The 10,795-nt window shown below is 47.3% G+C and overlaps 2 protein-coding genes across 3 annotated transcripts; one reads left to right on the top strand and one right to left on the bottom strand.

Moving 5' to 3' along the window:
- Positions 1-1,613: 1,613 nt before the first annotated feature.
- Positions 1,614-2,679, bottom strand: mrpl52 (mitochondrial ribosomal protein L52). Its single transcript, XM_084691693.1, has 5 exons — positions 2,541-2,679; positions 2,232-2,301; positions 2,067-2,134; positions 1,889-1,953; positions 1,614-1,803 (listed from the first exon to the last, which is right to left on the bottom strand). The coding sequence occupies exons 1-5, from the start codon at positions 2,572-2,574 to the stop codon at positions 1,657-1,659; spliced, it is 384 nt and encodes a 127-aa protein (XP_084547819.1). The 5' UTR covers positions 2,575-2,679; the 3' UTR covers positions 1,614-1,656.
- Positions 2,680-3,402: 723 nt separating this feature from the next.
- ajuba (ajuba LIM protein) lies at positions 3,403-10,753 on the top strand. Of its 2 annotated transcripts, none has more exons than XM_084691737.1 (10): positions 3,403-3,495; positions 3,944-4,039; positions 4,327-6,784; positions 8,042-8,143; positions 8,370-8,437; positions 8,671-8,733; positions 8,832-8,962; positions 9,417-9,468; positions 9,670-9,738; positions 10,074-10,753. In XM_084691737.1, exons 3-10 carry the CDS (start codon positions 5,239-5,241, stop codon positions 10,203-10,205), a joined length of 2,163 nt encoding a protein of 720 aa, XP_084547863.1. In that variant the 5' UTR covers positions 3,403-3,495; positions 3,944-4,039; positions 4,327-5,238; the 3' UTR covers positions 10,206-10,753. The 2 variants fall into 2 exon arrangements, with proteins under 2 accessions (XP_084547863.1, XP_084547862.1); XM_084691736.1 differs by having other exon boundaries at positions 4,208-6,784.
- The last annotated feature ends 42 nt before the right edge of the window (positions 10,754-10,795 follow it).

Here is a 10,795-nt window from a genome sequence, read left to right as displayed (position 1 = left end):
TACAGTATCAACTCAGCTGAAATGCTGCCACATCAGAGAGAATGACAAACCCTTCCATCTCCTCCTCTATCCTTGGGCTTTTCATCCTTTACTTCTTCGTACCTCAGTGCGTATGCTGACACACTGACCTCACCCACTCCCCCCCGTCTCCCCGTCTCTCCTTCAATGACTTCTGTACAATAAGCAACATCTGGTTCTCATTTCACAAAACCAAAACAACACAAGGAGAAGAAGGGGGGGGAGGGGCTCAGGAGCTAGGGGAGAGGAGGGGACTTTAGGAGAAATGCTTAAGACCTACAGTGAGGATGCAGTGTGTGAATGAAGGAAAGGCTGAACACAAAGGGAAGGTGACCTTCCTGAGTCTCAAGATAATAATAGCTCCAGTCTTATTTTCATAAAAGGGAATGGATGCTTTCGAACTTTTTAGAAATGCTCTGATGATGCAATTGTATGTCCTTTGTTTATTGTATGACTCAATAAACTCATTTATTGTATGACTCAATAAACAAAGTTACAAAAAAATACATTCTAAATATACAATATAAATACATTTTGATTGCGTGTCAAGGTTATGCACTATGAGGTGTGTGATATTGAAAGCCACTGTTCCAAGGTTTTTTATATCTCCCTTGCAATTTAATTGTTTCAAGCTGTCTGATTCTCTCACAAAGCGACCCATATAAACACATGTTAAAATTGAGTTTGGTGTTTGACAAAGCTAACATTTGACTTCAAGCCTCTGGTCCAGTCTGGCCCAGACTCCCATGAAAAGAGAGAGGGGGGAAGTCTCCATCGAAAAGAATCTGCAACTCAGCGGCAAGCAGACCTTCTGTAATTACAGTGGGGCTTTGCTGAGATCGGCAAGAGAGAGGGAAAGCTAGAAAAGGATGAAAGAAATAAAAGGAGAGAGAGGAGAGAGAAACAACCTTACCTCACTTGGTAGATAAGCTGCTGGTAAAAGTCAGTCACACATAATTACTATTACCACTATTAATAAAAAGTTGACCCATACCTTTTGAGCTCAAATGTGGATTGTTTTATTGAAGCCACTCGTGAACTGTGAGCCTAACACTCACTTAAATGAAGTATTACATGAGGTGCTCAGATCAAAAGGACTAAGGGAAGGACAGTGGTGGCTTGGCCCGACCCACACTTGCAGAAAACGTCTCAGACATGCTCGACGCTGCAATTGTCACAACAGGATCATCCTAATCATCTTTCCAGACAGCAGGTCTGAAGTGGCTTTCTCTGCACACAAATTCAGTGTGTGTGTGTGTGTGTGTGTGGTATAAATCACACTACAATAATTGGACTTATGACATACAAATTAAAACTTTTTCTCACATCCATTGAACTTCCAAGAGGCTGTCTGGTCATTACAGTTAAAATGACTTTGCGGGAATTTTGATAAAATACACGAAATAACCTTTCAATCATTACTTTTCTGTCTTGGAACCCCCTCTCTTTTGCCTCACTTGGCCCAAATAGAATAACCTTCTAAAACCCTTCCTGATTCCTGAAGCAGCATGAGACAAAATGGTGGCTGAACCTGACTTACTGACAACATTAACTGGTAAAACGCTGCTCTCTAGTGGTACCATAAAGTACAATACGCAGAAAATACGATTTCTTTTTTTTTAAATCACCAATAACTCTTTATTTTTTCTTCTTCAATAATGAGTTTCCTTTACGTTTGAGCAGGAGGGAATTCTTCTGCATCTCCATCTCTTTGGCCAATTGTTGCTTGTGTCCCCACTGGTCCATCCCTTTATCAATCTCTGTTTCTAGGGCCACAATACGTCTCTGAAGACAAAAAAGAGTGATTAAAGGATAAGAAGGCAATAAAGTCTTAATAAATACAAAAAAAAAATGACAGGTACAAACTAACTGTCAGTGCTTCTCTCTCATCTTTTCTCCTCAACTGTCCTTTCATTGGAGGTGCAGGGCGGCCATCTGGATAGGTGAACACAGGCTGGGATCATGAGTCACATTCATGCGCAACAATACACAAGACAAACTTGTACTGAACAATCCCAAGCACAAACACTATTAGTCTGTAGATTTACCAGCAAAGGACCAGTCAGGTAGATCTGTTAGAGGGCCGTACTCGGATCCACTACGGGCTAAACCATGCCTGAAGGTGACAACAATTGCAATAAAAAAAACACATCGATTACTGTGTACAGTCTAGCTAAATACTAAACCGTTCACCCCAAGTGTTTAGTACTTACTCTAATCTCCATTTAAGCCCTCCTCGGACACCACAAGTCGTCGAAAAGTGCCGACTGGAGTGTTGAAAAACTGTAAAAACAATTATTGATGTCATTGAATCCACGTAATGTTAACTAGACTACAGAGCTAGCTACCAAAGCTAGCCTAACCTAATGCTAGTGCTTTGGCTAGTATGAACTTGCTGAAACCTGAGATCTCGTCAGAAATATAGATGGAGATATTGGTGAGTAGTTACGTAGCAGAAAGACATAAGCACGAGTAATATAACAGTAGCTATATTCGGCTACTTATAGCAAATAACCCCTTACCTGTACAACACAACGTCCTGATGGTCGCCGCCATGTTTACAGTTTTGTTGTTGACCGGTAGATGGCGGTGGAGATACGCGAGCAGATGCCAGAATTAACTTCTGTAGTTTATTACAGCCATAAAGTTGTTCCATTGTGGCTTTTAAGTAATCCTGTGTCAGATTACATTTGAAAAAAACACGAACCCTATTTATCTTAATTGTACAATTGAGATAGTTAATATACTTATTTGTAAATTGTACACCCTTGATTTTACCGAAACAGTCCGGATATTCAAAATAAAGAAATAGGTAAATATGATTCACTGTTGAGGGTCAAACAAGTACAGCTTAGACAGGTAAGCTAATGGGTGTATAAAAATAAGAAAACTAGCCATATAAGTCACGTGTATCACATTATAAAAACAGTTGTTCTTGTGTTCTGGGTTGGCACCAGGTACTGTAGCATTCATTTGCTACCAACGAACAAGTCTTCACTCGTCTAAATGACTGTGCGAGTGCAAGTCTAGGGAGAGGCTGAGCTCGCTCGTTTTAGCGGACCGCAAGAGCAATGAAAGACTAGGAACAAGGGAACAGAAGGGAGGGGGGCTCCGGGGCAGACAAAATAATGAAGAATCTAGTCCAATCTAGTACATTAGTAAACTAGTTTAAATTGGACTCGAATCATTTCGGCGTGATGCCACACAAAAAACTCCAGCTGCATAGAAGTAAATTGTCTAAAATGTCCTGTAAAAGCGAATTGTTTACTTTGTATCGTCCTTGGAGAACACACACACGCTGAAAAAATGCCCCGTCGTGTTACTAACTAATGTCCTTCCGCACATTCCAGAGACTGGAGGCACAACAAAATAGTGCAGCTGCATTGAGTTTGCATCTGTAGCGATTGCAAGTATTGCGAACTTGCAATGAATCCACTTTCTCTCTTACGTGACTAGAAAAGCAAAACGGAATATTAGGTATGTATTCCTGCAAGTTATTCTATAGGCTACTTTAGAATTCTGAAAACGTGTGGTTTTGTTAACGACAGGACAATAACTCACCTGAGAGGTCATATGGTTGTGTAATAATACTAGCTAATAACTCAGTAGTTAACCAACTCTCACGAGATAAGATACAGAGGTAGGCTACTAAGCTCCTGATTTCATTGGATACGAGCTCTATATACATCACAATAAAAGTTCAAGCACCTATAGAAAAAAACATTTAAATTCTCCATCCATAATAGAGTAATCTATATTTGTCTAAATATGATTTATCCGCAGTGATTTCATATACCTGTTGTTAAACTTCAAATACTAGTTAGTAAATAGTTATGTCTTATTACAATGCGCCGTGCATGAAATGGGACAGCATTTACCCCAAACCACTGAGAAGTTTGCGTATGAATGACGAATAATATTGCAGGGTGGTATCCATCCGCGCTTGCTGGTGGGGAAGGTGTCCCGGTTTGGAGAAAAACGAGTCACAGCACCACTGCCAGATAAAGGAAAAGAGGGGGAGGTAAGTAAATTGGGGAAGGAAGAAACAAAGTTCTTGAATGTGTGATACACTCGCAGAATGGATTTATTCTTGATTATCAGTTAATTCAGTTTGGTCAGTTATGAACACTTTGTAGTGAGTGAACGCATGCTTCCCGCTCTCTCTGAACTTCAATGCTTGTTTTTGCAGCAAAGATAACATTCTTTTGAAAACGGGGAATGAAAGGAATATCCACATTCTTGAAACGTCGAAGGCTGCATGTTTTTTCTTTGTGCGCCCCCAATCTCTTCTCGTTTCTTCCTCTAAAGTGTTTTAGGCTTGAAAGTGAAAGAAAGCATTTGGAACCGTTTATACTGAAAGAAAGAACATATTTTCCTGTCTACACTGGACTCCAGAACGACGAGAAAACCGATCTACCAAGGAGCTTGCCCACATTGCACTGAAAAGCCCACGCAGTCTAAAGGATAACGGAGTCAATGGACTATCTTGCCCTTTCAATATAACGGAAAAGAACAACTACAAGAGCAGAGAGGTTGTAATTGAGAAATTTGAGGAGTGTAATTTTTTGTTGGGCAAATAGCGGAAACAACTCGCAATTGGCTCTTGACCACTCGGCTACAAGTCCAATGGACCATTTTTCAACTGAAGAGAGATGCAGGTGTGGAGCGACGTAGACAAGTCTCTAAAGCAAACGGAATCCCCAACGATAGTGTAACTACACTCAAGTTTTCTATTTATTTCCGTATTTATTTTCAACATTGCTGTATTGAAACAGACAGGACTGTAAAAGTAGTCAAATTAGTCAATGGATAAACTTGCATCCCTCACAATCAGTCTGTGTGGATGTTCCGCGGTCAGAACAGGATGACTCTAAAGACAGTAGGCTAGTTATCACATGATTTGGACGTCATGTAGCCAACCTAAAATGTCTTAAACGTCTTATTTAACGTCTCTTTTGTATTTATTGTGTACATATTCTTAGGCATTCGTCTGTATTTTTGTGGGAGGTGGATCTGTCTGTTTGTCTTTGTGTTTTAAGACTGGTCCCTGTCATTTCAATTCAACTACTGTAGACAAACTGTATTGTAGATGTAGGCCTACTTGAAAATGATTGTGTATTTCCATTCATAGTGTATTTATTGCGTTAACTTATGACATAGTTGTAGCTGTCTAATTTCAAGAAATATAACAACTAGCACCAGACGAACACAAGGCAAAACATGGACCGACTTGGAACTAAGCTATTGGAAAAGTTGAAACTGACTGATTCAGGAAGTGTGAAATTTGCCAGTTCAAAAAAGGAAAAAAAGGAATTGGCGAATGCCAATAACAGCAATGGCAACAGTGGCATCACCAGCATCAGCGGCAGCAGCAGTGGACTTCCACCAACCCCCAACACTGCTTCCTCCTCGCCCTCAAGGCCCGGTCAGTTTTCCCTCACCTCTCAACCCCCCAACGACACCAGCGGGCCGATGATTGGACGAGGCAGTAAGGGAATGGGAGGGTCTTCGTCTCAGCTGACCACCTCCACCTCGCTGCCCCCTGACGGCGACCAGCACCACCCGTCGACCCTGGCGCCTCTCCGACGCCGCTCCCCCCAACAGCGCGCTTCCTGCTACCTGGGCGAGGGCGTGGACATCCAGATGCGCCGGGAGTCGGGCCTAGGGGGGGAGTGCGGCGACCCGTTCATGGGGGCGTTCGGATCCAAGGCCTCCCTGAACCAGCGCCGTTACTCCCTGGAGCTCCAGCAGCTGGTCCGACGCCACCAGCTCCTCTCCCAGCCTCCCCCGCTCTCCGTTCCCCCGCCGTACCCCTCCTCCTCCTCTTCGGCCTACGGCTCCGCCCCGCGCCCCGGGGCCCTGGCGGAACCGGCCTACCTCTCTGAGCCGGAGCGCCACAAGCGCTTCTCTCTCCAGGAGGCGCTGTTCTACAAGCGGCTGAGCACCGGCAGCGAGCTCTGGGAGAGCCCCAGGCCCGCCTCCCTCTCCCACCCGCCGCACCGGCCCTCCGACATGGGGGGAGGAGGAGGAGGGGGCTTCTTCTACCCCCCGGGGCCGACCCTGAGCCCCTGCTCCTCCTTCAGCCTGCAGGAGTCTGTGCTGGTCAGCCCCAGGTCCAGCTTCGCCTCCAGCACGGCCAGCGGAGGAGGCGGCGGGAGCCCCATGGGGAGCCGCTGCAGCAGCAACCGAACCAGCGGCATCAGCCTGAGCTACGACACCCGCCACAGCACCTCCTCCGCCGGGCCGCCGCAGCAGCAGTTCTCCTCCCTGCAGCTGGGGGCGTCGGGGTACGCGGGGCCGGGAAGGGCCGGCGGAGCGCACTCGGCCGAGGGCTGGATGCATTACATGGATGCGGGGGCTATGTGCGGACAAGGGGTCCAGGATAGCCGGCATTCCTACCCGCCCGCCGTGGGCAGCCCCGCGTCCGCGTGCTACCGGGCCGGACCGGAGTGGTGGGACGAACAGCGGAGCGGCGTCAGGGGAGAGGAGGCGGGAGGCCTGGCCGGGGAACGGGCTCGCTACTCAGACCTGCCGGGCACCCGGTACCAGGAGGAACTGACTCGTCTGTTGCTAAGGGACGCGGCGCTGGAAGGGGATGGGCTACTAGGGGGGCTGGGGGGACTGATGCTCAAGGAGCACAACGCTCCAATCAAAGGCCTCGCCAAGCCGGCGACGCTGGTCCCTGCCTCGGCCGGAGGACCAATCAAAGGCCAGGAGGATCCAGGGACGGGGAGGGAGGCTTCTGAAAGCCGCCAGGAGTTCTTTGGTGAGATCATCTACTTCCCTTTAGCTTTCTTGTTGTCCTCGCGGTGGACAGTGTTTCATGTTCTAATGAAAGGACTGTATGGGTGAATGGATGGATAGACAGATTGATGGATGAAAGAGTGGATGGATGGATGCCTCCAGGTCTTGCAGGGACTTGCAGGGCATTACCAGGCGAGCAAAGCAGAGGGAAGGAAAAAAACAGAAGCTTCCAGTAACCTATCCAGGGCTGTTCAATTGAGCATAGGAAAAGAAGAGGGATGAAAGCAGTGTAGAATTAACATAGCTGACACGCAGACATTAAAGACACGGGTTCAAAGTCATTAAACCAGTACACACACACACACACACACCGAAAGTTCTCAGTTCTCTATACAATAAACTACAAAGCCCAGCCCCTTGGTTCAGACAAATTATACGTTTCCGATAAACACTGCTCTGACCATTGGCATGAGTCATACAGTAGCTTAAAGCCAAGACTGCTAACATGTGTGTGTGTGTGTGGCAGGATGCGTGCTAACGTGTGTTTTTGATGTGACTCGGGGCCACGATAATGAAGCCGTGTGTGTGTGTGGCAGGATGCGTGCTAACGTGTGTTTTTGATGTGACTCGGGGCCATGATAATGAAGCCGTGTGTGTGTGTGTGTGTGTGTGGCGTGAGTCATGCGTGTGCGGCATGTGTGTAACCCTGCCTTGGCGTGTGCAGGGGCGGTGTGAAGCAGCCTGTTTTTCTGCTCAGGTATTTGTGCCCTCGGGACACTCACACACACACACACACTTCTACCGCTCCTCCGTCTCGAAGCAGCCGAACCAGCTTAGCGCCGGGGAAACAGACAAGAGACTCCGTGGCAGAGACTTAGCGGGAGAATGAGTGAGTGAGTGAGTGAGTGAGTGAGTGAGTGTGTGAGTGAGTGTGTGAGTGAGTGAGTGTGTGAGTGAGTGAGTGAGTGTGTGAGTGAGTGAGTGTGTGAGTGAGTGAGTGAGTGTGTGAGTGAGTGAGTGTGTGAGTGAGTGAGTGTGTGAGTGAGTGAGTGAGTGAGTGAGTGAGTGAGTGAGTGTGTGAGTGAGTGTGTGAGTGAGTGAGTGAGTGAGTGAGTGAGTGAGTGAGTGAGTGAGTGAGTGAGTGGGGGATTTTCACTGTTGACACTGAGTCAGATTCCAGAGTGCGTTCTCCAACACCGTGTCTTTTGTCAAAGGCGTGGAAAGGAGCGATCAGTCTTGACTGACGTGGGCCCTGTTGTGTGTTGGCTGTGTTGGTTAGGGACCTGTGTGAAGTGTGCCAGAGGTGTATACGGAGCGGACAACGCCTGCCAGGCCCTGGACAGCCTCTACCACACACGCTGCTTCACCTGCGTGTCCTGCGGTGAGTTGGTACCCCCGACGGCCACAAGGAGGAACGCCAGGTGCATTCGAAACGGCTCCGCGTTCACCATGAAGGCCCTGTTTTAAAACCCCAATGCCGTGACATTTAGAATTTACACACACACACACACATATTTACACACCTTGTGAGCTGCATTCACCGGTTGGCTATCTGCGTCTCACCTGTCTCTCTGTGTGTGTTTTGCGTTTGTCTGGCGGCCTTTCAGGGCGCACTCTGAGGAACAAGGACTTCTACAACGTCAACGGGTCTGTGTACTGTAAAGAGGATTACATGGTGAGAGAGGAGGTCAAGGTCAAGCACACGCCTGCTAGGCTCACCATCCTGTAGTCATTTAGCAGACGCTTTTATCCAAAGCGACTTACAAGAAAGAGCAAAATCATCACCCCTAAGGGGGTTAACATGACATCACTCTGTGGCGTTCATCAACATGGCTTCCAGATGGTTCTCTGTGGCTGGCCAGGTCCTCCTCCACCACCATCATCTCTCCCTTCTGGTCTTTTTTCCAGTTCTCGGGCTTCCAGGCCGCAGCGGAGAAATGCAGTGTGTGTGGTCACCTGATTCTGGAACAGGTGAGTGGGCATTATTAACACGCCAACCTTTCAAATGTGTGAGATGAGAGAGAGTGCGTGTCTATGGTAGGTGACCCTCTGCCTTTGCGGCCCCTCAGATCCTGCAGGCCATGGGGAACTCGTACCACCCGGGCTGCTTCCGCTGTGTGGTGTGTTCCAAGGCTCTGGACGGAGTCCCCTTCACTGTGGACCATCAGAGCAACATCTACTGCGTGACAGACTACAACAAGTCAGTTTAAACCAGCCCCCTCCCCCCTCTGCAGTGTCCTTCTTTTGAGTTCAGTTCGGGTCACAGGGATGTTTGAAGTGGTTTCTCTGATCTGTGTGTGTGTCTTGTGCGTTCGACATTCTTTACATTGACTTAGAAGAAGGCATTGGCTGTGTGTTATGTTCTGCTGAGGACATCATGTGCTAAGCATCACACTGCTACTATAGCCACCGGTCACTGTAACTCAGTAAGACAGGGGGGCCTCGTAACTCCTGTTTTTATAGCTTTCTGTAGAGGCGGCTTAATGTGCAGGTCTGTCACTGAGCCTTAACCCCCCCCCCCTCTCCACCACACACACATACATATACACACACATACACACCACACATACACACCATCTCCTTGATGCTGCTGACAAGTCCAAGCAGAGTCCCATGTCAATTTCCTATTCTCTCCCTTTCTGCTGATGTTACAGAACCTTCGCTCCTAAATGCGCTGCCTGTTTACAACCCATCTTACCTACTGAGGTGAGTGCATATGGCAGGTGTGTTGTGTGTGTGTGTTTAATCTAACCTTAGGTAATGGTTGGTTTAGGGAACTGGATGAATGCATGGATACATGCTATATCATCCATGCCTAAGTCAACAAGGATGTACTTTTTTTTTTCTTCTGTTGCTGTCATTTCTCAGGCACCTAATCTCTGTCGTTATGTTTGTTTTGCGACACAGGGCAGCGAGGAGATACTCAGGGTGGTGTCTATGAACAAGGACTATCACTTCGAGTGCTACCATTGTGAGGTTGGTATGACCCCCATCTTACCTCATTTGGTCAGTGTGTTCAGGTGAGGTCATAAGGACCTTTGGGGTTAGTTCACACTGGTGTCCCAGGTATCCCTGATCAGTACTGCTTCCACCCTGACTTGACCTTCACCGCGCCGCTTCTCGGCCACCTGACCTTTCAACTTTCAACTCACTTGACCGCCTACCAGCAACGCCGGTCTAATGAGTTATAACAGCCAGGGCGGAGAGCTTAGTAGCACTGTAGTCTGTGCTGCACACATCACTGTATTGATTTTGTTGTTGTGCTCTCTCTCTTCCCTCTCTCTCCTACTTCCTTGTCTGTCGTTCTCCAGGAGTGTCGGAAGCAGCTGTCTGACCAGCCGGGGTCTCAGTGCTTTCCTCTGGACTCACATCTCCTCTGTCATCCCTGTCACATGGCCAGGGTGTGCATCGCCCCCAACACCACCCCCCACAACGTACACTGACAACTATGCAGCTACATGACTTCTCTCACACACACACACACGGTTTAGACCAACCCCTCCTCTTGCACACCCAGGGGGGGGTCAGGATCTTCTTGAAGGTCTCTCCTCGACGAGCTCAGACACAAACGAGCTGAAACAGAGACTTTTACTCTGAAGGCAGCATACGCTCTCACCTATTACAGGCTGGGTCCTGATTATGACAGACACAAGTGCCTACGGCTTGATCTCTAACCCTGGTGCTTCACAATAAGAGTCCTGCTGCTCTTCAGATCATCACTGTACCGATACTGTACATGGTCTCAGAGTGGGAATAACAGGCCAAACTACTGTTTTTATTCCCCGCCTCCTACATGGCTACTGTTCGCTAGAAAAGAACAAGGGATTAATTTTGTTAAGTTCTGTATTTAATGTAATTAGCAAACAATTTGCACTTAAACATTTGGATTTTTGTTTACCATAAGAGATTTGTGTTTCTGTACAAGTACAAAAAAAATACATTCCTGTATCTGTTGTAATTATTAATAAATATTTTCCTTTTTGTGTTTAAAGTGTGGCGTTGTGTGTTCATGCAGGTAGAAATGATGACCAGT

This window comes from Hypomesus nipponensis, chromosome 25 (assembly GCF_054491055.1).
Source record: "Hypomesus nipponensis isolate SF chromosome 25, ASM5449105v1, whole genome shotgun sequence".
NCBI classification, from domain to species: Eukaryota; Metazoa; Chordata; class Actinopteri; order Osmeriformes; family Osmeridae; genus Hypomesus; species Hypomesus nipponensis.
The sequence above is the reverse complement of the archived record's forward strand: the minus strand, read 5'-3'. Positions and strand labels throughout refer to the sequence as shown.